This window comes from Dissoconium aciculare (genome assembly GCF_010015565.1).
Source record: "Dissoconium aciculare CBS 342.82 unplaced genomic scaffold K489scaffold_8, whole genome shotgun sequence".
Classification (NCBI taxonomy): Eukaryota; Fungi; Ascomycota; class Dothideomycetes; order Mycosphaerellales; family Dissoconiaceae; genus Dissoconium; species Dissoconium aciculare.
Window position 1 is genome coordinate 618,305 of NW_022984958.1, and position 26,083 is coordinate 644,387.

General features: G+C 52.4%; 9 protein-coding genes across 9 annotated transcripts; 2 read left to right on the top strand and 7 right to left on the bottom strand.

Annotated features, from left to right (window-relative positions):
• Positions 1-36: 36 nt before the first annotated feature.
• K489DRAFT_389472 (uncharacterized protein) lies at positions 37-998 on the bottom strand (the record flags this gene model as incomplete). Its single annotated transcript, XM_033606509.1, has 2 exons — positions 37-831; positions 903-998. 2 exons carry the CDS (start codon positions 996-998, stop codon positions 37-39), a joined length of 891 nt encoding a protein of 296 aa, XP_033458621.1.
• Positions 999-2,127: 1,129 nt separating this feature from the next.
• On the bottom strand, positions 2,128-4,223 carry K489DRAFT_389473 (mitochondrial carrier; the record flags this gene model as incomplete). Its single annotated transcript, XM_033606510.1, has 6 exons — positions 2,128-2,175; positions 2,240-2,854; positions 2,914-2,975; positions 3,029-3,673; positions 3,738-4,028; positions 4,097-4,223. 6 exons carry the CDS (start codon positions 4,221-4,223, stop codon positions 2,128-2,130), a joined length of 1,788 nt encoding a protein of 595 aa, XP_033458622.1.
• A 1,319-nt stretch (positions 4,224-5,542) lies between these two features.
• Positions 5,543-6,717, bottom strand: K489DRAFT_251169 (HAD-like protein). The gene is made up of 3 exons (XM_033599960.1): positions 6,562-6,717; positions 6,348-6,507; positions 5,543-6,292 (listed from the first exon to the last, which is right to left on the bottom strand). Exons 1-3 carry the CDS (start codon positions 6,576-6,578, stop codon positions 5,567-5,569), a joined length of 903 nt encoding a protein of 300 aa, XP_033458623.1. The 5' UTR covers positions 6,579-6,717; the 3' UTR covers positions 5,543-5,566.
• Positions 6,718-6,856: 139 nt separating this feature from the next.
• On the bottom strand, positions 6,857-8,614 carry K489DRAFT_359286 (DUF1716-domain-containing protein; the record flags this gene model as incomplete). Its single annotated transcript, XM_033602598.1, has 1 exon — positions 6,857-8,614. The coding sequence occupies one exon, from the start codon at positions 8,612-8,614 to the stop codon at positions 6,857-6,859; it is 1,758 nt and encodes a 585-aa protein (XP_033458624.1).
• Positions 8,615-9,131: 517 nt separating this feature from the next.
• Positions 9,132-9,908, bottom strand: K489DRAFT_411039 (uncharacterized protein; the record flags this gene model as incomplete). Its single annotated transcript, XM_033607770.1, has 1 exon — positions 9,132-9,908. The coding sequence occupies one exon, from the start codon at positions 9,906-9,908 to the stop codon at positions 9,132-9,134; it is 777 nt and encodes a 258-aa protein (XP_033458625.1).
• A 1,084-nt stretch (positions 9,909-10,992) lies between these two features.
• On the bottom strand, positions 10,993-16,269 carry K489DRAFT_251165 (glycoside hydrolase family 18 protein). The gene is made up of 13 exons (XM_033599959.1): positions 15,145-16,269; positions 14,977-15,089; positions 14,523-14,920; positions 14,139-14,460; positions 13,962-14,081; positions 13,688-13,911; positions 13,519-13,636; positions 13,334-13,466; positions 13,075-13,277; positions 12,699-13,020; positions 12,528-12,644; positions 11,419-12,472; positions 10,993-11,355 (listed from the first exon to the last, which is right to left on the bottom strand). Exons 1-13 carry the CDS (start codon positions 16,073-16,075, stop codon positions 11,205-11,207), a joined length of 4,206 nt encoding a protein of 1,401 aa, XP_033458626.1. The 5' UTR covers positions 16,076-16,269; the 3' UTR covers positions 10,993-11,204.
• Positions 16,270-18,275: 2,006 nt separating this feature from the next.
• K489DRAFT_411041 (uncharacterized protein) lies at positions 18,276-18,906 on the top strand (the record flags this gene model as incomplete). Its single annotated transcript, XM_033607771.1, has 2 exons — positions 18,276-18,386; positions 18,454-18,906. The coding sequence occupies 2 exons, from the start codon at positions 18,276-18,278 to the stop codon at positions 18,904-18,906; spliced, it is 564 nt and encodes a 187-aa protein (XP_033458627.1).
• A 485-nt stretch (positions 18,907-19,391) lies between these two features.
• K489DRAFT_251552 (uncharacterized protein) lies at positions 19,392-21,597 on the top strand. Its single transcript, XM_033599961.1, has one exon. It carries the CDS (start codon positions 19,756-19,758, stop codon positions 21,340-21,342), a length of 1,587 nt encoding a protein of 528 aa, XP_033458628.1. The 5' UTR covers positions 19,392-19,755; the 3' UTR covers positions 21,343-21,597.
• Positions 21,598-22,974: 1,377 nt separating this feature from the next.
• Positions 22,975-24,918, bottom strand: K489DRAFT_389477 (RNI-like protein; the record flags this gene model as incomplete). Its single annotated transcript, XM_033606511.1, has 1 exon — positions 22,975-24,918. The coding sequence occupies one exon, from the start codon at positions 24,916-24,918 to the stop codon at positions 22,975-22,977; it is 1,944 nt and encodes a 647-aa protein (XP_033458629.1).
• Between the last annotated feature and the right edge of the window lie 1,165 nt (positions 24,919-26,083).

Below are 26,083 nucleotides of genomic sequence, written 5' to 3' on the forward strand. Positions count from 1 at the left end.
TTTTAGAGTCAATGCCGCCTTGTAAATCTTCGTCGCCTAATACTTCTCAGCCACGCTTTCAATCAAATCATCATTGTGTTGCGTCCGGCCCATTCTGCCAGCGCTCGTCTTCAACACTCCTTTACCCGCATCGACAACCGGGCTCGTCCACATCTCCGAACCCGAAGCGGCATCGTAAATCTTGTGCGTCGTGGAAAGGATGCCGCTTTGATGACTGTTGTAGTAGATGTTTTCCCAATGGCCTTTGGGGGCATGGTAGACCTCATGCCAGATGGCAAGGTGGTCGTGCTCTTTGACGGTCTTTGCCCACCACTCGACGCCCGCGCGGTGCACCGGACCATGTGTGAAAGCGTACAGGCTTTCGACTGACTTGAAATACGCGACGTTCATGAGCTCGCTTTGCGTGGCACGATCGGAGGAGTTCAGCCACGAGGTCATGCCGAGGAAACCGTACTCTTCTGGTTTCTCCTCCAAAGACTTGACCATGCTACTGAAGTATTCGCCCAATTCTTTGAAGCCGGGGGAGAGGAGGCCAAGCGGGCTGTTGGACCGCGTTCCAATCAGGAGCACGACGACATCTTGGTTTGCTGGCTCGGGCCCGAAGCGACCTTCTTCGTCGGGGAACTGCGCCGAGACATGTTGGAGGACGGTGTCCTTGGTCCAAGGATTGGCTTTCCATCCAGTAACAACGGCATATGCGTCGAGGGCGCGAAAAAGCACGAGTGCGAGTGCCGGGATGAGAGCGAGTCTCCCAGCAACCAGAAATAATCCACCTTGAAGTACGGCGCCGATGCTCAGCCATGTCGTGATAGAGAATTGGTCGCGAATTAACTGTAAGCACAAGGAGAATCAGTGAACCGTCTGGAGTGAAGCATGGGCCAGCAGAGACGCAATCCTCGTACCGAATAGGGAGCTGCAGGGCCATTGTAATGAGACAGCGGTCGAGTCGAGGTCGGCGCGAAGAGCGGGACGAATGGTTTCTTGTTGCCGGACGGCATTGCTGACGACGTAAGGGTAATAAGAAAGCCTTTATATTGGAAGCGTTAAGACTCGATCTCTTCGTGTTCGAATGGTTGCTACTTTCTTGACGATAGGGATGATGTGGAGAAAAGAAAACTGCTTCCTTGACTGGCAGTATATATACATTCACGTCGAGGCCAGCTCGATGTTCAAGTGTCCGTGTCCGTGTATAGGAGATCTTCATGCGCAACAAGCTAGACGCATGTCGAATTTACCCATTCGACCGCGAAGGGATCGCAGAATGTCCCATTAGAGGTCAGGCAGCCAGTTTTCCCGGCAGACGGCATGATTTTGTTCGACGCATTCTATTCTTGACACTCTCAGTCCATCGTCTCCGGGCCGCGCGCAAGCCACCGTCGCGCAATCGGATGAATATTTACGCCGCACGACCAGCAAAGCCACGGAAACGCAGATCGCCGCTAAACTCAAACAGGAGCAAACTGCGGTCTACGCTAAATTTGTTAAACGCCCAGTTGAAGATGATGCAAACACTAACTGCGTGGCATCAACTTCAACGACATTTCGCGCAGGTGGTTGGTCCCGAAGAAGGGGTTGACATCAAACAGGTGAACCGGTCTACGGGGTAGTCATACATACAAAAATAGGTCCGCTCGGATAGATGTTGAGGTAGAAGTGAAGAGGACGCTGTCTCGAACTAGGGGTTTCACGAACGATATGCACAGGTCTTTTTTCGATCCAGGAGCCGCAAATTCTGAGGTCTCCAAATGAGCCTTCGTTCCGTCTCGCAAAGGCGCAAAAATGTACCGGTGAGGGCATCCTCCATCAACATGATACTGGCATGTGGTAGCGAAATCCGCTCACTTGTTCCTCGTTGGCCCTATCGATCTGCATAGCGTGCAGTGGTGACCCGTCGCGAGTGACGCAATGTAGCCGAAGCAAGTCAATGCAGTGAAGCGTTGCAACGTTTGGCAGCCGCAAGCAAAGACCAACGAACCGCAATTTTTGGTCATGGAGGAGATGTGGAATTGTGCGTTGCCTGTTCGTCATTCGATCATGAGCGCGGTGGGCAACTTGATGTATGGCGTCGAAATCTCGCCATCTTCCCAAATATTAGCAAGCGCAATGCTTCGCACAAGTCCAGGTCGTCTAGGTCAAATGCAAGAAGCGCTTGCTATTCTCATAGACGACATAAGTCTGCATGTCATGGTCAGTAAGTTGATCGATCTTGCGGTTTGTCGCGAATGAGGTCATCACTTACGATTGATACCGCCGGCACGACCTTGAGCAGGTTCGGAATCAATCCCTTGAACAGGCCTCGTACGCCCTCCCCGTGCAGCGTCTGGCGGGTCACGTCCACGATACCTGTGTAGGTCCTGGGGTGCCCACTCGTGCCCTGACTCTGCAACCTAGTACGCAGCAGATTAATGGGATACACGGCGCTCGCCCCGATCGCTCCACTAAAGCCGCCCATAATTGCAAGGGTGAAATTTCCTGGCAACGCGTCTTCATCATGTTTCAGCTCGGGATGCAGTCGACGGTTCCGCTTGATGGACCAGTTCTTGAAGGACTCAAACACTCCCAGGTCGATAGCAGCGTATGGGAACATGCCGACGAGCCCCATAGGCAGACCCCGGTAAAAGCCCACTATACCGTTCTTCGCCCACATCTTCTTGGCAGTCTGGATGAGGAGAGTGTTGCCGCGTTCGCCACCGGCGACTGTCTCACACTGCATGCGGAATTTGAGAGTATCGAGGGGATACACGACTGCTTGTGCGGCCATTCCCGAAAGACCACCAGCTGCGAATATCGACCAAGAAGAGATTTTCTTCGTGTTGTTGTGTCCTTCCCATTTCGCAATGAGCTTTTTGGAAGCCTGTAATCCCAGCTGCGTCAGCCGTCGTTCACGTTTTAGGAAGCTCAGTATGCTCTCACCTCGTACGCCGCGAATTTGACACCCGATTCCGGCATAACTTTAAGAATGTTGATACCATTCCCTTCGGAAACGTGTCAGTAAGTTGCCTTTATCACGCGCGGCTATTGTACATACCGGCGAAGAGACTTCGAACACCGCCAGCAGCCCAGAGTTCCTTTGAGGCTCTCCACAGGGTTCTACCACTGCTTTGTAATGCTTGTGCTGGATTCGCTTGTTTGACCGCAAGAATCGCATCAGAAGCGCTCTCCGTCTGCGCGATCAGGTGCACCTTGAGCCTGTCGAGAGGCGCGGTAGCGGTCCTGGACACAATTCCCGCGGAACCACCTGCTAAGAAATACCCTAATTCCGGCACGAAGTCGGTCAGTGTCAGCTGCAATTTGTCATCGTGCTGCAGCGCATCATTATGATCAAATTGCTCTTTCCGCCGCGCGGGCTTCAATGGAATGTGCGGGTCGTCTTCTGAGACGTCTTCGTCGTCGTTCTCGTCCTGGAAGACTTGAGCAGGAGCACTCCCGTCTCGGGGCGGCACGGCGATAACGTGAGCATCAGACGCGCCTTTCCGATGAGTGCTTGGCGCAATAATTCGAGAAAAAGAGCCAAACAAAGAGCGCTGGAGAAAACCGAGCAGCATACCTATGCCATGCACCGACTCCTCGGCCATATGCACATCTCCTTCGGCAGTAAGCTTAGCGGTGGTTTGGTAGTAATTAAAGACGGCCTTGAGGCCAGGAGAATTAGCGGGAAGGAAAAGAAGGAAATCTGAGAGGCGTATGTGTTGTCAGCTGGATTACCCAATAAGCAGATGTCGCCCAGCTCCACTCACCTCGCCATTCGCTGAAGTCGATGGTGCCATCGCGGTTCTTGTCAATGTAGTTGAAGAACCGTTCGATGCGTGCATTGGAGACAGTCAGCCCTGCGCGTTCGAAAGCAGCAGACAACTCGGCTTTGTCCAGCTCCCCACTATGGTCGCGGTCGATTGCTTTGAATAGCTGCCACAATTGCTTTTCTGTCTGCGTGCAGAATCGGCGGAATTCATCGTAGGAGATTCTACCGTCGCGGTCAATGTCGGCTGCCGCAAGGACTTCCCTTATCAGTGAATCGGCATCCCGAAGGGCTATGTTCCAGTGTGATGTTTGGTTAGCCAGCGTCACTCATTGAAATCATTCGCTCTGGTCCGCTTACGATGTTGCATCTGTGCGAGTCCTGCTTTCAAGCTCGCAAGATCGAGGGATCCGGTCTGCTTTGGATCCAGCTGTCGCCATAACGCGTGCAGCCGTTCCTCGCGATGCGCCTCCGTCTCTCCGTCCATTTCGACTTTCCGCCGTGCGCGTCTGTCTTCTTCTTCTCTTACTGTATCGCGGTCATGATTTTGGGACTCCGGCGCGGAAGCGATTTGATCGTAACTCTTGAAGGATACTATTCTGCCGCAAGTGTCTGCCGAGTCTGTGGTTCGAGGCTGCGAAGTGGGCCCAGTGTGCAGCAGACTACCGACGAGTCCGATCAGGGTGTGGGCAGCAAGATGATAAGATCTGAGTGACTGTAGGATGCGTCGTGTAGCGAATGATTGATCGAAGATCCGGATGAACTATCCCGCAGTAGAAAGATAGAGTTGGTTTGGTGAGATCTCCGAGCAATCCGGGTGCAGCACGTCCGGCGTGAAAGATATGATCTCTGTGATAGGTGTCGTGAAAGGGGTCCTCAGACGCAGGTATATGCAATGATTGACGACCTGCGAGAAGTACTGTAGGTGAACAATGTGTATGGAGAAGGAGTGGTTATCTTCCCTGTCCAGAGATGGTAGATTCGATGTGCATGCATTACACACAGCCCTGGAGCATTCTTGAGAGATTCGAGCTTTCCCGCCGATGAATTTGAGTCAGCCAGTGACGTTGCGCGGATTCGGCAAGCGAATTCCTCCACCTGCAGCTCCCGAATTTCTGGTCATAAACTGATGCTCGGATTTTGTGGGAGAGCTCGCATGAGCCACTTCACTACCCAACACGAGCTACTTAATACCCTTGAAATCTTTATACATAGTGATACAAGCCCGAGTTTGTCAGATGAACTCTGTTATTACAGCTTAGATGCCGTCGATGCATCATGTTGGATTCTGCTTAACCAGCAATCGGACAAGAATGATCGATCAATGATTACCTAGCTACTGAAGCATATGCTGGCTTCGCAACAACGGGCTGACCGGTCACACCTGCACCGAACCGTTTATTCGGTCATAATCCAGGGGCATGTGTCCATGGGCCAACTATGCTTGCAAGATCTGCACGTGTCGCAAACGGCTTACGATTCCAGCTCCGGCAGTCGTAGTAGTAAGCAGCCTATAAGGCAAGCATCCGACGTGCGCATACGTAATCTGCAACGAGCTGGAATATGCCGTCTGTCGCGCTCATACGATTGGAATCGCTGGTTGCTCGAAAGCGACCCCGAGTTTGTTGCAACTCGCTGCAGTGCGAAAAAAGTGCGCGACACGCGCTCACAACATCTGTGCCAGAATTGCTCGATCATTTTCTCAAAAGATTTTCATCAACGTGACACTGACCGACCTCAACCATCTCATCGATTGTTTTATTGTGAGAGCGATTTCATGTAAGGCAGTGCGAGTTGAGCACGCCTGGAATGCCTTCCCAGCGTAGAAATCTAAACATGACTCGCTCGTTTGGCACCTTGATCTTGCACCCGGATACCATAGCTCTCATAGGGGAAGTTCTCCAGTGTAGGGACCAAGCGCGCGTATCTATCGCCAATCTGACCAGTGGCACCCGCACTTGGTGTGTTCGGGGTACCGGAAGATGTGCCCTCTGAAGTGGAAGGCTGTGTCAAGTCTTTGTACTCGCCAGTCAGGCCAGCCAAGACTTCTTCCTCCCGTCCGCGATACTCTTGCAGCAAACCGGGATGGGGACACCATACTACTTGCATGCCGGCTCGCCTCCCGGATTCGACTCCGGGTACGCTGTCCTCGAAGACAAGACACTCCTCGGGCTTAATCTCCGGTTGTTGCTCCTTCCGGAGCCGCTCATTGATGGTGTCTAATGCAAGCAGGTAGATGTCTGGCGCCGGTTTTCCACGTCCCTTAGGGATCCGAGGATCGTCGCCGAGAATGCGATGCTCCTGGCTGAAGACGGAAAATAGATCAGTGAGATGATCCGTCTTCAATTTGAAATTCGATGAATGGCTGCTGGTAGCAAGAGCAATCTCAATCGCCGGCGCCGTTCGTGAAGATAGAGTCTGAAGTAGTGATTCCACACCCGGCAAAGGTTGACAGCTTGGGAAATGTCTCTTCTGACTAGCCGACACCTTCTTAACGTAATCCTCTCGCGATATCTTGTCTGACAATTGCGCCCATTCGAACAGGATATCACCGGACTTTAATCCAGGTTAGTACAATGTGGAACTTTTGTCGAAGCCGTTTGATACGTACAAAGGGTGCAGGTCGACCTTGCATCTGAGCCTTGATATGCCATGGCAGATCCGGTTTGCCAAACTCGCGCAAAACCTCGTTGGTAGCGATGGTGTATTTATCTTCTGAGTCGAGCAATAAGCCGTCCATGTCAAAGAGGCATGCGCGAATTGCGGGTAAACTAATTGCATTCTGTTAGATGGGATCCATGGGATAGCTCTGCGTGCACACGTACTTGGAAGCGGACGCCATATCCTGCGATGATTATATTATGCTGTGAAATTCACTTTAATGGGCTGTATGGGCACTTGTTTTAGTCGGGCACATGGGTGCAGATGGTCTCGGTATCAAGAGCCTCAAATCCTTGTCCAGAACAAGAGTCGCAAGAGTCTGCTAAGTGTCCCCCGCATGATTCATGAACGAGAGCGGATCTACCGCTGTGGGGTACGTAGTGTAGCCCTCCAGGGCTGGCTTGCATGCCTCGCGGCTTCTGCCCGTCAAAACCATGAAAGAAACTTGTCAACAGATCGTCATTCGAGAAAGCTGATGAGTGTATCAAGCATTTCTCGAGTGTCATTGTTGTCCGCTATGTCTTTGTCGAGATTGTCGCGCTGGGTTTCTAGGGATGCACGGATGGATGCGACACCATCATTGAGCAGCTCCTTCACCTTGATTTTAACATCGGCACTCTCTGCTATGAGCCATGCAAGGATGGTGTCGACGATTTGCAGATGGTAGAGACCTCCGTCCAATTTATAAAGGTACCATTCGACTTCTCTCTCCTCGATCTCGTCTTCGTCGAGCAACGACTGATCGGCTCGTAGATCTTTCTCTGTCTTTTCGACCCTCTGGACGTACTCTTTGCGTAGCTGTAGTAACTTCGCGACCTTTGCGTAATCCTTCTCGGCGAACTTTGCCAGAGTCCGAATTCTTTCGGCCGAGTCCCCTGGGAGAACGCGCAAGAATGCTGAGAAGATGCCGAGAAGATGCTCGATGAGTTCGTGGTCATTTGATTTCATGAAAGCCGCGAACAGCGGCTTCAGCCCAGCAGCTTCGATGATCTTCTGACACACTGCCACTGCTTCAACGCTCTGCCCACCTGCGGCATGATCGAGAATCTGGGTCGCCCGACATGCGATTCTCTTGCTCGCATCTTTGAGCATCAGCAGACAGAGCTCCACACCCTCACACTGTACGAATTTCGTCTTTCCCTCCGAGATCTCGACAACACAGGCTAAAGCGTCGAATATGTTTTCGGTGAATTCCTCCTCGTTGCTGTCCTTTGGCGGGTCGCGCTTTCGATATCTGGCCACCAGTCGCAGGAAAAGATCAACACCGTCGATTTTGTCGGTCGTGAGTCGCTTGCGTACGACATGTGACGATTGAAGTAGGACTTGTAGTACCTCTGCTGCATACTGCTGATTCTGGCTCATAAGAGACTCCGCTCTCGCGATTCTCTTGCACAACCAATCGAGGACATTGTCTTGTCCCACTTTCTCGGCGACGGCTTCCTGACTTGCGAGGTGCTCCAACACTGATAGACTGTGATATACACCGCTCCGGTCGCTTTCATTGTCCTCGTCGAGTCTCGAAAGATTACTCATCAAAAGTTCCAGAAGGTCTGAGTCCAATAACGCAGTAGTGAGGGCATCCCATTGAGGCGGCTCGATCTGAACATCGTCATCTAGGAGCTCGGAAATGATTTCGATTGCGCCTATGGCGATGTCTGTGTTCTCGTGCGCGAGTAGCCCAACCAAGCTAGCCGCCGTCCCTGATGCAGCAAATTCTCCATACAACTCCGTATGCTCGCTAAGGAGACTCCAAGTCTTGATCTCTGCATCGAGCTCTGCTTCTGATGCCATGAACTTCTCCGGATCGCTCTCGTACCGTGCTCGTAGCTCTGCATTTTTCGTGATTTTCTTTTCAAAGCTTGTTGCCAGCCTCCGCAACCACGCAGAATCAATCTTCTCCTCTTGCAGCTCCGCATCCTCTTGCTCGTCAATGTAGTCCAATGCATCCACCGCCTCTCGAGTCATCCCAGTCCCAAAGAACCGTCCGTCATCGTCGTCGCCGTTGTCGTCTTCAGCTGGAGGAAGTTCTGGACCTGCTTCTAGGTCTTCCTCGTCATCGTCCACAGACGCAGCATGCGCCTGGCGACCGTTTGGCGATGCATCTTTCGACACTTTTGTTGATTTGTACACTTCGTGAGCGTCAGGAACTTCCAGTTTGCGTTTTGCTGATCCGATGGGCAATCCGGGTTTCTTGAACAAGTCATCGATGTTGGTCATGGTCGCGAAAGGCAATGGCTCCAAAGTTCAAAATCCGCTTGCTCGCGCTGGCTGTGGAATTTATTTGTTCCAGATGCTATGCGCGAGCTTGCAGTGACGCGACCTGTGGACCCGTGGACCCGACATATGTAAGCTTAGGGTTTGACCCAGATAGCCATTGCGAGAGGACCCAATAAAATGCAAGCGCAAGGCATTTGAATGTGAATCTTCATATGGATATATTCCATGGAACACTCTCGATAAAAACTAAAGCTATTGGTCTTGCTGGGTGACTCACGCGTGTTGTTCAGGTTCGGGCTTATCTAGGTACCTAGGTATCGTCAAAACCCAGGCTCTTCTGTGGGCACGAGCCGCTATCACTCGCTTGACGTCAAAAGCGGACGCAGACCCAAATGCATATTTTATTTTGTCTCTTCATAAGTGATCGTGAAATGCACGAATAAACACGCGACGCCTTCGCGAACCACGGATCTAACCAACCAGAAACTTAGGCTGCAATGACCCGTCTGCCAGTGCTCTACTCCGACTTCTTCGTCGACTCCTTCGCCGCCTCTTTCTCATCCAAGTCTTTAATGGCAGCGCCTACTATGGCAAGGATTATTTCGGAGCCGGTGACAGCTTGCCACGCCTGTTGAGGGTAAATGATCGACCGCTGCCAGAGGCCGATCTTTGTTTGAGAATTCCAGGGAGTCAGAGTTTGGAACTGGTAGTAGCTGTATGCCGTCCAGAGGCCGAGTGCGACGCTCAGCAGGCGATAGAAGATGTCGCGGTCCGAGTTACCGATCTGGCCGGGCACCAAGCCTGCGAGAATGGAGTTCAGGCTTGATGCGATCGCTACCAAGCTCCAGCCGTTCCAATGCCAACCAGCGAGGCCAGTCTTTTGCTCACGAGGGCCTCCGTGAATGGTGACCAACAGAGTCAAGCCGCTCACAAAAAGCAGCGTTAGGAACACTCGGAGTTTCCTCGCGGTGCTCGCCGAAGAGGCGACACCCTTGCGGGTGACGTAGAGCAAGCCCAATTGTCCTGCAGCGAATAGTGCGGCGTTCAGGAGGATGCCAAAGTTCAGAAACTTGGCGCGGCCTGAGACCACCGTATGATGCTTGAGAGGGTGGACTTGCTTGTAAGTCACCGAGAGGTCGCTAATCGACTCAATCGCCCAATCATAGTAGTCTGTCGCTTGGTATGCCTTGATGGCGGTGAATTCGAAGAAGAACCAAGAAGCCGTCGCTCCGATGAGCAACAGACCGGGCAGAATTGCCGCTGTGTTGACTGGAGGTCTACGTGCGTATGCCATGGTTGCGCGCCTGTGGTACGGGTCGAGATGCAACAGCGAGCGGCGATGTCGTGTGTGCGAGCAGATGGAGTATTCGTCCTCTGGAGAAGGATGAAAGAAAAGGCAATGTGTGGGAATCTTAAAAAGCAATCTTAGGTCCAATAATTATGCATGTCCAAGAGATTTCGAGAGCTTGCGGACACGGTGGCTCTTACAGTCGATTTCTGCAATGTCGTAATCAGAGCTATGGTGAGCTCACTGGCGACGAAGCGATCTACTGTACAACATTTTAGAGTTCGCGGTCGGCGCAGGGTCATCAACTTGGCGATGACTGGCGGAGGCGGTATTGGGTTGGAAGACGGCGTGCCTGACAACCGAGCTTTCCTCTAATAATCATGGCCACACCAAAACCCGCACGCGCATGAATTGATCTGTACATGAACCAGATACTGTAGTACGGCAATCGATCGCGATCATTGTACGAACGAATGTCCATTGACTGCGTCTTTTGAAGATGTCCGTGTTCGCTGCAGCGAATTTCGTCATACAGTACAATAAATCCATGGATCCTTTGCACTTTGAATCTGGGCCGCTACCGGTTGTGCCCACGTGCTGTGGGTGTCAAACCAATTACGCGGATAATTGACCGCCCGGCGGTCGGTGCACACATGTGAAGCGTGGGAGCAGACTCGACCTCCCGCGCACCCTAATACAGTATGTACAGTACCATGTACAGATGCCCTGTGCATAAGATCCACGTCCCAGACATCGTATGTATTGCTGGATCGCAGACACGTTTGCAATCGCTCAGGACTGGTCGAAAGCGCTACACTACGCACATCCGACTTGGTAGTCACAAATGGGACGCGTTTGGACATCAGCACGGAGGTCATGTCTTCGAACAGAGTCTGGCCAGCTTGGTAGAGGCTTTTCGTGCTCGACAGAAGCTATCTCCGGCCGCGAAGAACGGTCATCGGGCTCTTGGACAGGGCTGCTGCGAGGATTCATGCCGCAGGAAATCAACCCGAGGGCATTCAGCTGGCGGGCTTTGATTTGATTGAAATGTGGAGTAGGCACTTCCAATGTGGTGAGAATCCTGCAAACGACAAGATGGGCGTGAAATTCCCGGGCAGCCATGATCAGTGAGCACGGGAAGTGAGTGGTTTTCAATCACATGACGCACGCCCTCAATACGCCGTGCTCACAGATAAATCTGGCGGGGTTGTAGACGACTCTTCGCGACAAATAATCACAAGCGAACGCAAAGGGAATTGCTTCAAGGACAAAGAGCCGACGGGACCGACCTGGGCTCCCCGCTCAACAAATGTTCCCCTGGCAGCGCCAATCCGCTGTAAAGCTCGCGATTTTTCCATCTGCGTTACATCCCGAGATGGCAGCTGGCAAGATATCCGGACTGGAAGCGCACACCGCCGTACCGCCCTGACCCTCGCTGGTGACGAAATATGTACTGTGATTCCCATGGTCAGTAAACGTCCACAAGCTATGCTGAACAACCCGCAATGGGACTCACCTGTCGCATTGTGCGGTGAATGTCAGGGTGTTGGTGCCGCAGACGTGCTGGGTGTCCTGCAACACATAGGTCGCCGGCATGTATTTGAACGTGCCCGGTTCCGGAGAGCCGAGAGCCTGTGGGTAATTGCTGAGGTCGGTGTTGTCGAAGTTGACTGCCGCCAAGGCGTCGCAGTTCCAATTCGAACCAGCCACGATGCCAGCTTGCATTTCTGTGTCGCCACAGAACCCACCGGAACAGCTGCGATAGGTCTCGTGGAATAGATAGAACACGTCTGATGCGGGTGGGCTGCGTGGCTGACAGGCAGTGGGGCTACTGGTCGCCATCGGCATTTGTTGAGGTTGCAGATAGCCAAGGGCGACGATGGTCCCGAAATCGCCGCCGTCTCCTAGCCTTGGAATGCGACCACCGGGCCAGGCTGTCTCCGTTTCGGGTAGCTCCACAGGACATGCAGTGGTTGTTTCATCGGTGGTGGTTGTACCTGTGGCCCGGCAACCGACTCTTTGCGAGCACGTCGTACTATAGCAGGAAGTGGTGGCATCGCCGTTAGAATCTGGACCGACATTGCAATCGACTGAACAGTCCGTCACGGTGGAGCTCGGGGAGCAAGAACTCGGCTCGTTCTGTGGGTCGGGGTTGCCACCAGGCGGTCCACCTCCACCTCCACCACCGCCACGACCCCCGTTCACGGTCCCACCGCAGACGCCGACGCAACCTCCACCTCCAGAACAACCAGCTCCCACACAGCCATTCGGCTTGTTCTCTTGTGTGGTGGACCCTTGGGGCACTGGTGTTGGGTCGCAATTGACTTGGCATCTTGTGCCGCAGCCAACAACGCATTGAGGTGGCGGGGGACCAGGCCGAATCGTGACGACTGGCACACAGGCAGGACATCCTGTTGGAAATAGTATAGCTGCGACTGTGGTTGTGGTTTGTCCGGGCTGCAGAGTCGGTACAGAAGGATATGGTCCGAACTCGTAAGTGTAGTAAATGCCTCGAAGTGTTGTGGTGGTGCCGCTGGTCGTGATGACCGTGGATTCTTGCGAAAGCGTCACTGGAATGATGTCAGTATTGATAAACTTTCGTCTTCCCCATGCTGTTGCTCTTACCTGGAGGGATCGGAATGCTGCTTCTCAGAGGAATGATCGAATCCGCTGTCTGCGTCCACGGGATGTTATAGAGAGGTATCTGAGTTGTTGTGATCGGTGGGATAGAAATGACGGTTTCTAGACGGCACAATTAGATCAGGCACTATCGTAGCACTGTCTCTGTTGGCATACCTTTTACGTTCGAGACGTATACAGTCGTTGTCACCATGCCACTCAAAGTTGACACAAAAGGCCAGACATTAGTGATCGTTGTCGTGACGGGCGTGGGCTGGATCGTCGTCGTGTATGGTAACGTCCACGGCGGCATGACGAGCGTACAGGGTGCCAAGCAGCTGATAATCGGGCTGGGGTTTTGATATACTGCCGGATCGACTGAGACCACACCACTGCCGGTTCCAGTGTTCCCATTCCCTCCGGAAGTACCGCCGTTGTTTCCTCCAGTGCTTCCGCCGGCACTATCCGCATTGGGGTCGGTGATGTTGAGATCAATGGCCTATTGGTAAAAAGCATCAGCAGGGCCAAAGCGGTGGTACAAATAACGACCTACCCAGTCCGATGTTCCTCCAAGCCCGAGTGCTTTCGCAAAATTGCTCCGCCCATCATACGTTGGACCTGACATCCATGACACCCATTGCGTATCGTCGTAGACAAGGATATCACCAGCGATTGGAGACGTATATTGCTGTACTTTGTGCTGACCGTTGTTGATGATTTCATAAATCTCCGTATTGGAAAGGTAGCCGGGGGTACCTTGTTAACGTTAGACTCTTCAGCTTTCGGTGATCTGGGACCAAGGTCAGTCTTACCAGTACATTTGCCAGCGGTTGCTCCACTCGCACGACCAGTGTATGTACACTGCTCAGTGTAGCAGCCCGCCTGGCTCATCTGGAAGCTCCTTCCGTACAGAGGCTGACCAAGCATGATCTTGTAACCTGGCACCTGAATGCGGGTTAGTACCGGCAGAATTCTGCGGCATCAACAGTGAACCTACCCCTGCTTTAGTAATCATCGAAAGCGCAGAGACCGTCTCTGTAAAGTTCACTTGAGAGCGAAGACAATTTCCGGTAGGACATCCAGGATTCGTGAACTGATTGCCGTAGTCCCATTGCCTAGTCGCGCATTAATGAGTTGTCATCCGTTGGAGGATGAGTTTCACATACCCATGCAGATCATAGGTCATGTAAATAAAATAATCGATCAGTGACGCTATCTCGCGGGCGGGAAAAGCTTTCAGATAATAGTATGAGGCCGGAAGCGCGATAGATATAGAGTACTTGCTCGGGAGCGCTGCTCGGAGAAGCTTAAGAAACTCGAGATAGTTCAAGGCACTGTAAGGAGAGTCAAGCGGAAGATTTTCTCCCTCGTCATCCGGAGCGCCAGGGTACTAAAGAGTCTTTAGTAATTGCTACGGGAAAAGGAATAAGAAGTTCTTACCTCCCAATCGATATCAACTCCGTCGAGCCCTTCATTTTGCACAAAGCTAGCGAGGTTGTTGGCAAAATTCTGCCTGTTCGCAGGCATGACTCCCTCACGGAGAATATTGTAGCTACTCGGCTGTTTTGATTCGTCAGAGGTGCAGGCTTAGCGACAATGGACAGGGGTCATACATACCGCTGTAGAAAACGTCCAACCGCCGAAAGATACAATGCGCTTGAATCGAGTCTGTTGCTTAAATGAGGCCCAGGCGGCTTCGTACGGAGAGACGGAGGGTCGGAAGGTGCTGGAAATACTTGCGAAGGCCCAGTGAACAATGGTATATCGATCCGGGATCGCGTTCACCGAGACATGGCCGCATGGTCGGTCGAAGTTGAAAGCCTCGTAGTAACCGATTCGCTCAAAGGTAGCTGGACTCGCGGAAGTAACGATGTTAGTTCCACAGTTCGATATACATCCGTTAGTGCCGGGCTGCCGGGTTCCTGGATTTCCGGTGTCACTAAAGCCAAGCTCAGTCAGTTCTTGAAGCTTGATAATCACAAAGGTCGTTGATCTCCTTACGCTGGAGTTGCGACGCAGAACTCGGAGGTTATCCCGCATTGCCCAAACACATCACAACAGGCATTGAGCGGACACATGTTGAGGTTAGCCCATGTATTCACATTCGAGTTAGGCTGAGTTCCGTTTGCCTGGGGTCCACAAATGGCATTTGGAACGTTGGCTGGGAACGGCGGGATTCCTGCACTTAAGCATATCTTCATGCCAATATATAGTGTTGCACAGCCTTCCCAACCCCAGGTCTGATGGTTACGGTCAATGATATCTTGAACCGTCATCTGGTGAGCCTGCGCGATAGCTGAGCAATAGTCGTTTGCAGCGACCGTGTATGAGAAACAGCTACCGTCTGTATTCTGTTGTGGGGTGAAGTCGGGAAGGTTTCCAGCAGAGCAACAAACATACTGAATGGCGCGTCAGCAATTTCAATCAGGGTACTTCTGACTTGATAGATATCTACCTGTCCAACTTTGAGCGTTGAGCAAAAAGAACCTCCCCCATTGTATTTTTGGAGGTCACTTTGCGATATACCGCATCGTTGCGCCACTGCATAGCAACCGTCGCCGGATTGTACTAATGAGAAGGTCAGCGAGGTCAAACTTGTAGACGGAGCTCAAGGCTCACTCACCTTGGGTATAGGAGCATGTAGCTCTGGCCACCAAGCGAGATCTTGGCGATACAGCACTTTCCGAGCTGTCTTTTGGAGCAATCGAAACCTTCGTGCCAGAAATTTGCTTGACTCTGACCCCGGTCCAGGGCTTGAATTCATCCCCTCCGAGACACTGCGCTCGATCCCATCCCTGAACAGCTCCCTGAACAGCGGCGAAGTCATTCACCATACCGTAGGTGATGCCAAAGTATTGGGATGCGGCCGTGGAGTTAGATCGCTCACAGGTTTGGACGGCCAGTCGTGATTGCGTAGGGGTCTGGGAGAGTTGATCGTAGTATTTGTTGATCACATCGGTAGCGCTGAGTGCGTCAACTTGGGCGCCCACATACACCCCGGCGATGATATTCTTGACTCTGGCGAACATGGCGACATCAGTGGCTTTAGAGGACTTGACGTAGATGCCGATAGCTTTCACTGCCAACTGGACGGCTGAAACATCGGCTTCAACTCCAGCTTTCCTCTCTGTAAGGTACAGTACCGCGGCCAACGGCGCTGTGTCATTGAGAGAAAGCGCCTGTCTTTGGGCCAGCCTTGGATGCGAGTCTGGTTCCTGGCGAGGGTTGGCATCGGGGGCCACCGCGCTATATTGTGATGACCGAGCCTCTACATCGGGCTCGTTTTCGCCTCCTGTCATGGTGCAGGCTCGAAAGTAGAGCTGGTTTTGTGCATCGCGGGCATCGTTGTAGATATTAACTTCCATAAGCACAGTTCCGTTGCAAATTTCGAGCTCATCCAGAGAATGATGATAGGACCAGGCGGCAGGACTGAGGCCAGACCAGCTGCACGAAATCGGACATGGAGAGTTATTGGCAAGGGATTGGGTATACACAAGTTGTCCTTGCAGCAGCGTGATGGCCAATGCTGGCAGAAACCACACGCGGTGAGACATCACTTCGAAATTCGAGCGTTAGCAATTTGATTCCCGTCAAGGAGAAATAACGTTGATGGCAGGAAGCATGAGTTCAGGCCGATCGTTCATGATGGGCTCTGCTTATCATGGACAGATATACGACTGTTCGATTTTCTCTCGCTTTCCCCAACTGCAACCAGGACACTCGCGAATCCGCGACGCACGTCTTCACGGAGACTAGTGGAGGCGTAGAAAACAGCCATCGTCGTCGACATCACAGGAGCGTGCCTCCAGAAAGCCGAGGTCAGATTCGTTGTCTTGTCGAAGCGGATACTCTTTTTGGCGTCGACGAATCGCAGGTCTCGATGGGATTTGCGATCGACGTCTTGGGTAGGGGTGTAAGCACTACCGCGGTGCGCGCGTTTGATCACAGCAGACTACTGTATGTTGGCCGCATCGCGCGCAGCCCGTAGGCAAGCGTGGCGTCGTGGGCGTGTAGAGATGATGGAGAGCTGGTGCTAATAGCGCGGATATTTGACAGCGGTGGACCCTGCGCGTCCATTGAAGTGTCGTGGTTGTCCATTGATCGCGGCCAATTGAAAGCTGCTGTGTACTACCAGGTATGAACCAATGGAGCGAGTACCAACACGCCCGTGGACCCTGGCCTGCCTGGAAGCACCTGCCATCTGGCACTGCCGAGCCGTTACAACGCCCGCTCCACGGCTGCCTCGCAAAGGCACGCCATGAATTCCATTTTAACCTACGTAGGCACCTACATTTTCTTCGACCCCCGAGTCCTCTACATAATACATTGACAAGACACACGAGCATTGCACGCCCATTAAACGAGTACGGTGCCGAGACGCTCATTTGCGAATTCAGATCTCTCTCATTCCGCAAGCTCTGTGTCATCAAGCTTTGGTCTTCGCTCGCTCCGTCCCGTCCAGCGACACTCTCAGAACACCATCGAACATCATAGTCGGCAGCTCGATGGGCAGCTCGATCGGGCCGCCGGAGATCTTTTGGTGGATCTGCAGGTGCTCTACCCCTCATCTCAACACCCAACGAGGATCGGCAGTCCCAATACAAGCCAAGCTGTGATGGCCGCGCAAGTTCTTCTCGGCAGAACTAATGCAAGACCATTGAATGAACAGCATCCAGTTTGCGGCGGCCTGCAGCGTGTCCTACGGAATTTTCCTCGTCTGCAAGCGCTAGGCGCCGCAGGACCACCTTAGCGGCCTGTAAGGATATGCCCCCAAAGACCGACTTCGAGGACAGCGTCTAAGGACAGTGACAGCCTCAACGAACTATGTCAGCCGGGCTGCACGCGGTATTTTTTGAGCACCAATCGTGCATATCACGGCAAGAAAATCGGGGGATTCGGTGAACGACGAAACGAGCATGCTTTTGGTATTCGCGCTACGACTGCTGGCCATGCGGATGGAGTTACATCGCCTCGCATCGATCTTCTTGCGGAGAACGCCCCATTCTTCGTGCGAGACATGGCATGCTCACGAGCCGAGGCCGTTCTCACTTGTTCAGAACACATGCAATTGCGTTGCTTTCGCTTGCGCCGAGAGGTCAGACGGACCGTGGTAACGGGAAACCAGGTTTTGCGAAGACGTAAATACCTTCCGATGGCCTGACGAGGATATCATCTTCTTCACATCGTTGCATTATCTAAGCTTCGAGCACCATCACCATGGCCCGGCACAGATACTTTCTTGCTCTGGTTCTCCTCCTCTCTGCCGTCGTTGGTGTTCTTTCTAGAACATTGCCATTCACTGACGGTATCACTGGCGCCAATGTATCCACTCTAGCTGGTTTCCAATCCCTTTTTCCTGTCAACAGCATCGCAGAAAGGGATGTAAGTGACGGCAGCACCGACCGGTTGAGTACCACCTATACAGCCCCATCAAGATAATTACTTACATATGCGCCCTCGGCTTACAGAATTTCTTGCGGCCAAAGATGTTATGCTTGCAAAGGGGACAATTGTGATTCAAACGCGCGAAAGAAGCGCAACCTGTACGATCTCGAGTCGGGGCAGTCGTACGACACATATCTCGCCAGCCATCTCGATCGCGAGGTAACGAACTCCACTTTGACGCCAAAACGCCAACTCCAGGACCTTCCTTCGAAGCCGGAGGATTTGGATCTTTTCGTAGATAATTTAGCCCAAAAGAGCGTACTGTCTCTCATCCCGCCTAGAGCAAAAGATCAATACACACGTGCGCTCATGAAATACTTCTCCGATTATAAAACCAAGCGCCTCGCGATGGGCACGGCGAAAAACGAACTTACTGGGTGTACCATGCTTACAGTGGTGTCAACCCGAGCAGTCTACATGGTGAGCGGAGCATGTCTGGCGCACAATGAAACTTCCTCCAATTTAGCTGACGCATCTGGATCGACAGGGGCATTTCTACGAAAATTTAGGATTTGTCAACTACGACTACCCCAGAAACGATCCGGAGCCAGCCGACTTCACGCAAAACGTGGAGAATCTCATCCGAGGACACAAGCCGCTTTTCCGGGCTAAAGGTGATGCACTTGACGTGGCAGCCTTTACTGGGGACGGGGAGCAATGCTTTGCGGCGCTGATGGTACCGCGTTACAACACAGGAACCCAAGCAGCATATTATCCTGATCTGAACCAAAGGCTTGTGAATCTCATACTGGAATTAATCCCTGGTTGCCGCGCTGTTATTTACGAATATTGGGCACGGCCAAAGCCAAGACCTGGACATGCACTTGCGCTCTTCGAGTATGAGTCTAATGCCGACGGAAAAGGAAATGCTGATTGGCGTTTGTGGTATGAGAATGTTTACGAGCAAGCGAGCAAGTTGGGTATGCAAGTGATACCTTGATGGATGTGGTAAGCCGCAATGCAACCTGGAGGACACGATGCTCGTCCCTGCTTGTGGGACAATGTGTTTGAACGTTCTGAGGTTTGTAGATTCATAGCCAGCTTTGGAATGCTACGTGATACATGCTCTCCATCACGAGTTCTCTAATATGCCATGAGACATGCAATCAGACAATATTTACCCATCCATTCAATAGTTGTGGTCATTTGCATGGCATGGATTCAAGTAGCCCTTGGAAGATGCTGGCTGATCATGCAACGCGGCCTGAAAACAACCATATTGTCTTGCCGTAGTACTAAGCGATAATAAATATCAGACTCGCCAACCGCGTTGAGAGCATCATAGCACATAATCGTCCTAAATTCAACTCTGGAATACGACCTCGGGAGCCTAAAGTGCCCGCATTTTCGCTGATGCAAGCAAGCGGTCGTTCCACCTGACCTTCGAAGCAATTTAGGATCTTGGAAGGGTTTACCCATGAATCTATCTAGCCCCAAGATGTGGTCAGGACGTGAGCAGGCCATGCCGCCTTTGGCAAATCGTACGCAGAGTGAAGAAAGCCCGAGGCACAGAAACTTTTACACCGACAGAAGTGGACTGCTAGTCAGACGCACGCTTAGGGACGACGGCGACGCTGTCCTGCATAATGACTATCTTGCGCAGGGATTTCCAAGGGCTTTTAGAAGCCATTCATGCAGGCGGAGAGGTTCGTTGGGCGACTAGGCGCATCTCGGTTGGCCTCCCAGTAGCTACAATCGAGAAGGATCAAGGTCGCAACGCTCCAGGGCTAGCCAAGAATTTCAACAATGATACAGATCATCGCCATCATACACAGCTTGCCCTGTTTCAATGAGCAAACACTTCGAACACTGCAACGTACACTATACCCCACAGGCCACAGCGCTCAACCGTCCTTATACTTCCGCTTCCTTTAGGCCTCTCCCCACGTTCAAGCAAATGGCGGAGCCCAGCCTGGAAAAAGTGCCCAATGAGCTTTTTGATTGGATCTTGCAAAGTATCGCCATTGATGATATCTGTAATCTGCGGCTCGCCAGCCGCACTTTGAACGCCCGGGCAACGCAAGAGACCTTCTTCTCCCATTTCCGGAGCATTCGATTACATGTTAAGAAGCACACTCTTGAATCATTCGCAGCTATGACACAGGGACCGCTGGGACAAATCATCGAGGGCATCACTATTGTCGGATTCGTGTATGATTACGAAGGACTCGAGAACATCCTTGAGTCGGGCGAGCGATGGGAAGAACCGGAAGGAGACGGGACGGGTACACCACGAATTCGGGAATATACTGACGACGAGCTGGATCGTATCGAAGAAGACCTTGCGACTTTACAGCGACAGCAGGCCGAGTGCCAAGACATGTACGATAATGGCTACAGTATTGCGCTCTTGCGACAAGCTTTTACAAATATCGCCCGACATGCGCAGCATAAGTTTCGGGGTCTAACGCTCGAGGTCGCTGTCCATCATGAATCTACAACAGACTACGTTATTCCCCGCGACGCGGATCACACTGCAATCAGATTATTCCTGGAGATGGCATCAAATGTCTTCTCGCTAGTGTCGTCCGCGATTAGTGATACCCAGCTGTCCCTCGATCAGCTCGTTGTCTTTGGCAACGTACCAGCATCGATGATCTGTGGCGTGCCGTGCGAGACATTGAGCAAATATCAATGGACTGCACCAGCATATGCCCAGTTCACTACAAATCTCAAGAGTTTGACGCTCAAATTCTCAGATAGGGTCCTTGACCGTAGGAACATGGACGACGAGGCTATGAAAATTGTTCTCGCCGAGGATGCGAATTCTTCCGGGCTTCGGGATCTGCTTGCTTCGTTGATCAACTTGGAAGAGCTCCATGTATCACGATATGCGCTCTTTGCAGGGGAAAGGCTTAGTTATGATGAGTCAGAAGATCACGATCCTCTACACGGATCCCACCGAGCGGTACAACGGCGCCAAGTCCACGCAATCTTACAAGCAAGGATGGCCCGTCTTCGCACCCTAAAGCTCGGTGGAATGAATCTAGACGTCAGTGACCTCGAAGCGTTTCTCCGGGCTCACCGCGACTCGCTGCGCACCATTTCTTTCGACAACATCGGTCTTCGAGATGGCCCTGTAATTCCCCTGCTAGAACTATTAGCTAGCGAGATTCCCGGCTTGCTGGATATCAGCATGCAAGACATGGATGATGACGACGACAATGAGATGCGTTTCGAGGGAGAACCGGAGCAATCGTGTACAAGGATTAGTGGAGCCAAGCAAGGTCGAAACGCCATCCATCGATGGGGCGAGGACGCCAAAAAGGTGATTACTTTCTACCGCTGGGGGGGACCTATTGGTTCATCATATGATGTAATACAGGCAAGGACACACCGCGCGCATCAATACGGTGGTGGTAGAAGAATACATTGAGCTGCCAGTGTGCTACCGGGGAGGTACAGTCGAGTCACATGTGATCCGAAGGTGGATCAGGCTCTCGCACGATATTCATATGAAGAGAAAGCATGGAAAGTCTTTGGCGTGAAGCAGAATGACATCCGGTGTCTCCGTGCATGCGATCTAATTATGGAGATTTGATACTGCAACATTCACATCTCACAAGAGAGCTCTCCAAGACGAGGAACTCACCGATGACTACATCACATCGCTCCTAAGGTGCGTTGTAGAACGCGTAGACGAACAGGTAGCTCAAGCGGGTCATCGCTTAGCACAACTCCGCGGCCAGAAATTACGGGCGAAGCCCAACACGCTGTTTTTCCGCGACACGGACTGTCGTTATAGTATGCTACGCGCGATGCAGAGGAAGATGAGAGCCACCTCCATGAGCAACGTGCGATCGGGCAAAAAGGCAAAACATACAGCACAAGGGATTCCCACGTGGTCACCCACCGTAGTACTAATCTTGCGGTCAGCTGCTTAAATATGGGAGAGCGGACGGGATCCCTTGTTCTCAGCTGCCTATGGCCGTATGTGACAGCATTGTTCTTCCAAAGTATATATCGATTGATTCATTTCAGACACTTGTACGAGGTCGCTGCGTTTGAGAACGGAGAATGGCATCTCTTGAAGTTTGCGCAAATGACAGACCGAAGACTCCGCACTCGCGAACGACTTAATCGGGCTCGTGGAGTGGAGCCATTCAATGTAGGGTCTTCGTGAGATCCTCGCAGCAACGCATGATGCCTTCCTTACGCCGCCTGACGGTTCACGCGAGTGTAGCTCACCTCAGCGGCTACCTCCCTGCCGGCTGCGTTTGTATATCGGGGCGGACCTTCTGATTTTTCACCCTTTCACCGCTGACCTTAACACAGGCAAGGGTCTCGGTCGCATCCACGTGCGAGGTGATGTGTGCAATTTCGATGCGCTTGTCCGCAGCATGTCTCACGTTATAGTAGCCCGCAGGGCGATCCAGATCTCCTGAGATGCGATGCTTGATTTCGCGGTGTCGTCGGGCTCATGACCGAGAAAGGCCACCTTTAAATCGGTGGAACTGGCTTCGCACATCGGCAAGTCGGAGCGCATTCAGCTCTTCTTGATCGCGTTCATCAGTGCAAGTTTGCTGAACCTGGATCTTTTCATCGCCTGTGGCGATACGTCAGACGCGGAACGCGAGTCCCTGATGACTAATGCCACTTCGAGATCGTCCTACCTTCGAGCCTGTAGCGACCTTGAGACCGTTGATTTTCGAGCCATCGTCGGCAGTTTGTTAGCATGCAGATATTATACAGATGCTGCAGGCGCACTTCTGGCATCCGGTAATGTCGAATGACAGAAATTTACAGCTCTGGACCTCTCACAGGCACATCCTCCGGGGACAGTAAAGTAATGCCCCAATGCAGCAGCAGATCTGAGTCGAAAAAAAGGAGTCGGTCCCTATCGCGGGCATGACAAGCTTGTAGAGAGCATAGAAGCACCGATCGAGCGATCATTTATTTGTTGCAGCATTGTGTTCCTTGGAAGCAGGTAGTGACCATCCATTGGCGTGAACTTTTCTGAGGTCACAACGAAATCGAGCAGTCCGCCATCAGGGTAGGTGCTACACCATCACACTTTGGCCGCCCGTCGCAGCGCGCACACTGGCCCTTGGGCTTTTTGAACCTGCTCCAGCGTGTCGTCGTCTGCGTCCCATTTCTTCGCCAGCGTCATCAGGCCTCGCTTGGCCTGTCCGGCATCGCGATTCCGGTAAACGCTGTCGATTTTGCGGACATCGCGGTCGTTAATTAGCCATCGTCGCTCCTCCTCCAGAAATTTGGGATACGTCACTTCATCACCGTAGCGGCGGCGCACGTGCTCCTGTAAATGCTCCCGCACGGCCTTGTCAAGGTCAATAGCGAGCTTAGTTCGTGTAACATCCTCGGGCAGGCGGTTCTTTCCCGATGGCTTGAAGGTGACCGTTGGTCTCGTCGGGTCAGGGAGGATGGAGTATGCGGCGTAGTATAAGAGGGACGAGCTCTCAAGTACTGCCGACGAGATCTTCAAAAGCTCAGGAGGCGTGATGGCGCAGTGTCCAAGGTTGAAATACTCTAGGTGCTGCGTGATCCTCAACATCTCTGCTATAGCGGGGACGGCCTCATCGTCGATATAGTTGTAGGCCTGTTTCAAGTCCTCTGTCGTGTATGCCTGGCCCAAATCCAATGCCCGGAGGCTGGGGTGTCCCGTCAAAGCCTTGCACAGCGTAACAGCACCTTTTGTACCAACGCCGACCGATTGTAAGCTCAGACGGGTCAGTGACGATGTGCATCCTAGTGCAGCAGCGAGTGCCTCAACGCCGGCGTCGCCGAAAGGGTTTGAGCTGAGATATAACGAGTCCAAGCCGCAATGAGGCGACTTCAGAAACGAACCTATTGCTGTCGCAGCCTCAGAAGAGATGCCGTCACCGTTCAGGTAGATGTTACGCAACGGCAACTTGCTTCCCCTTGCGCCAGGAAAAGCGGCCAACTCGTTGAACAGGTCTGCGACACCGTGGTTACCCAGCTCAGTCTGGTCAAGGTCCAACGTCCGAAGATTTTTGGTTTCGGTAATAAGCCGGAATACGTCGTGCGCTGCCCCAGGTCCCAGTGGGTTTCGCTTCAGCCAGACGTTGGTCACGGCTGACGAGCTGACTATTGCGTCAACAAGTATTTTGAAGCTTGGGCCGTCGATGCAGTTACCAGCAAGGTACCAAGTGTCCATGCGGCCGGGCAACTCTCTAATGAAGTCGGCAATGGCCTGGGCACCAACGGGACCGATGATATTGTTACCCAGTAAGAAATGACGGACAAAATCGTTGCCGCGCAAGCTGTCCATAAGCTTGTAGATGTGGTCCGGCCCAACAACCATTTTGCAAAGGTCCATACGGCCGTCCTGGTATATGACGCCTTTCCGGAACTCGGCTCCTTTGACACCATAATAGGGCTCCCCCATGCCATTGTCAAGCTCCTCGCCATCACCGTGCCCGATGAGTTCGTGTGTTCCGTTAGCTTTCAGATGGCCGAAAAAGGGCGCCAGGTCCACTGCATCAGCGACTTGGACGGGCATCGGGATGGCTTTGACGCCACCGAATGATACAGGCGTCCGTGAAGGATCCCATGGACCTTGAGCAAGCATACGGCTCGACCAAACCGGCGCAGACACACCAGCCGGCGCACCGTCTGTCAGCCCGTTCGCTTTGTGGCCATTCAACTTGGTTCTGTACAGCATATCGTAGCGGCGCTGTAGAGCTGCCCAGCCGCGCAGGCACACGCGGTCAGCCTCATAGCGGATGATGGCAGCAAGAGAGCCTTCTTCGACTGGGTACAGTTGGGAAGCTATCATCGAGGCCAGCGGGCAACGGGAAGACCGCCGCCTCGGGAGCTGGTAAAACTCTTGAGGCACACGATGGGAGTCGAGCGGTAGGCCAAGAATCTCGTCGGCTGTGTAGACCTTGTTGCGGTCGAAATCGGGAAAGTAGACTGCTAAATCGTTGAGCCCTTGGCGGCACAAGGTTGCCAGGCGAATGGCTTCGTCCATATCGCCTTGCTGGTGTGAAGGCGAACGATGCAGGCTAGAACCCAAGTCAACATGAGTTGCTGTAGCCATTGTGGATGGCGCCAATGTTGTGCTGGGATGAGAGGATTGTGTCTCGGAATTAATTGTGGACGAAGTCGATGCGCTTTGCGAGTTTCCATATGATTTAAAGTGATTTAAGCAAGTGGTAGATACCTGGGGCGGAGGGCCAAGCGTAGAGTAGTGATGACTGGAAGATGACTGGAAGATACCTGGGACAGAAGGCCGAGCGTGTAGAGTATAGATGACTACCTAGGTGCCTAGGCAAACGTCTATTCTAGCAAGCCCTGGAGGATAGCCTTTACCTATCCATACGATGAGTCTTAATGCCTTCATCTAATTATAGGTACTAGGTGGATGTTGTATGCTCACTTTCGGCATGCCGAAACTCAAAATCACAGCTTGGGTTGCCTACTCCGAAGCCTCCCCCGAAGCCTCCCCCTAATCCATGGCGAGTGGCACGTTCCCAACACCATTCCATCATCCTGTCTGTTCGACCGTCCCGTTGAATGATCATCATTGGGAAAATACTTACGAGCGGCTAATGATCCGATCGTGGGCCAAAAAGAGGTGCAAAACATACAGCACAAGGGATTCCCACGTGGTCACCCACCGTAGTACTAATCTTGCGGTCAGCTGCTTAAATATGGGAGAGCGGACGGGATCCCTTGTTCTCAGCTGCCTGTGGCCGTATGTGCTCGTTGGGTGAAATTCAATGTATATATTCCTTTGACGCACCATAAGCCACGAACGCGCCAGCTCGATTGTCTCGTAGACGTCGAGTCGCATGCGACTTCACACGTAAAGTGTAGTAGATGACGACTGTCGTACCCAGGCATCGACCTGCAGGTATATGGGAGGACGTTCCACCAATAAAAAATGTATATCCGGTGGGCGAAGGACGGCTTCGTTTGCGTAATGTTGCTCACTTCTTGCGCAAAAATTCGCCGCGATCATGCCGTCTTGTGCCGAGGATTTGACCAGCGAACATGAAGTTGCTTAGCAATCAATATTGGGTTATGGACGGCGAGCTGAAGACCTTTTGCCGGTTGAACATCAGCGCATCTCACTTGTTCTACAAATTTAAGTAGTCAGGCGATCCCATTGTGAATCCAATTGCATCTTTGTT

Excerpts from the sequence above, each read along its gene's own strand:
- K489DRAFT_251165 (XM_033599959.1), bottom strand. The coding sequence starts at position 16,075 with ATGTCTCACCGCGTGTGGTTTCTGCCAGCATTGGCCATCACGCTGCTG. Across the intron at positions 15,090-15,144 it reads TACATGCTCCTATACCCAAG|TACAATCCGGCGACGGTTGC; the intron begins GTGAGTGAGCCT and ends CCTTCTCATTAG. Across the intron at positions 12,645-12,698 it reads ATACGTCTCGAACGTAAAAG|AAACCGTCATTTCTATCCCA; the intron begins GTATGCCAACAG and ends TGTGCCGTCTAG.
- K489DRAFT_251552 (XM_033599961.1), top strand. The coding sequence starts at position 19,756 with ATGAGCAAACACTTCGAACACTGCAACGTACACTATACCCCACAGGCC.
- K489DRAFT_251169 (XM_033599960.1), bottom strand. Across the intron at positions 6,293-6,347 it reads AAGGTCGACCTGCACCCTTT|TCCGGTGATATCCTGTTCGA; the intron begins GTACGTATCAAA and ends CCTGGATTAAAG.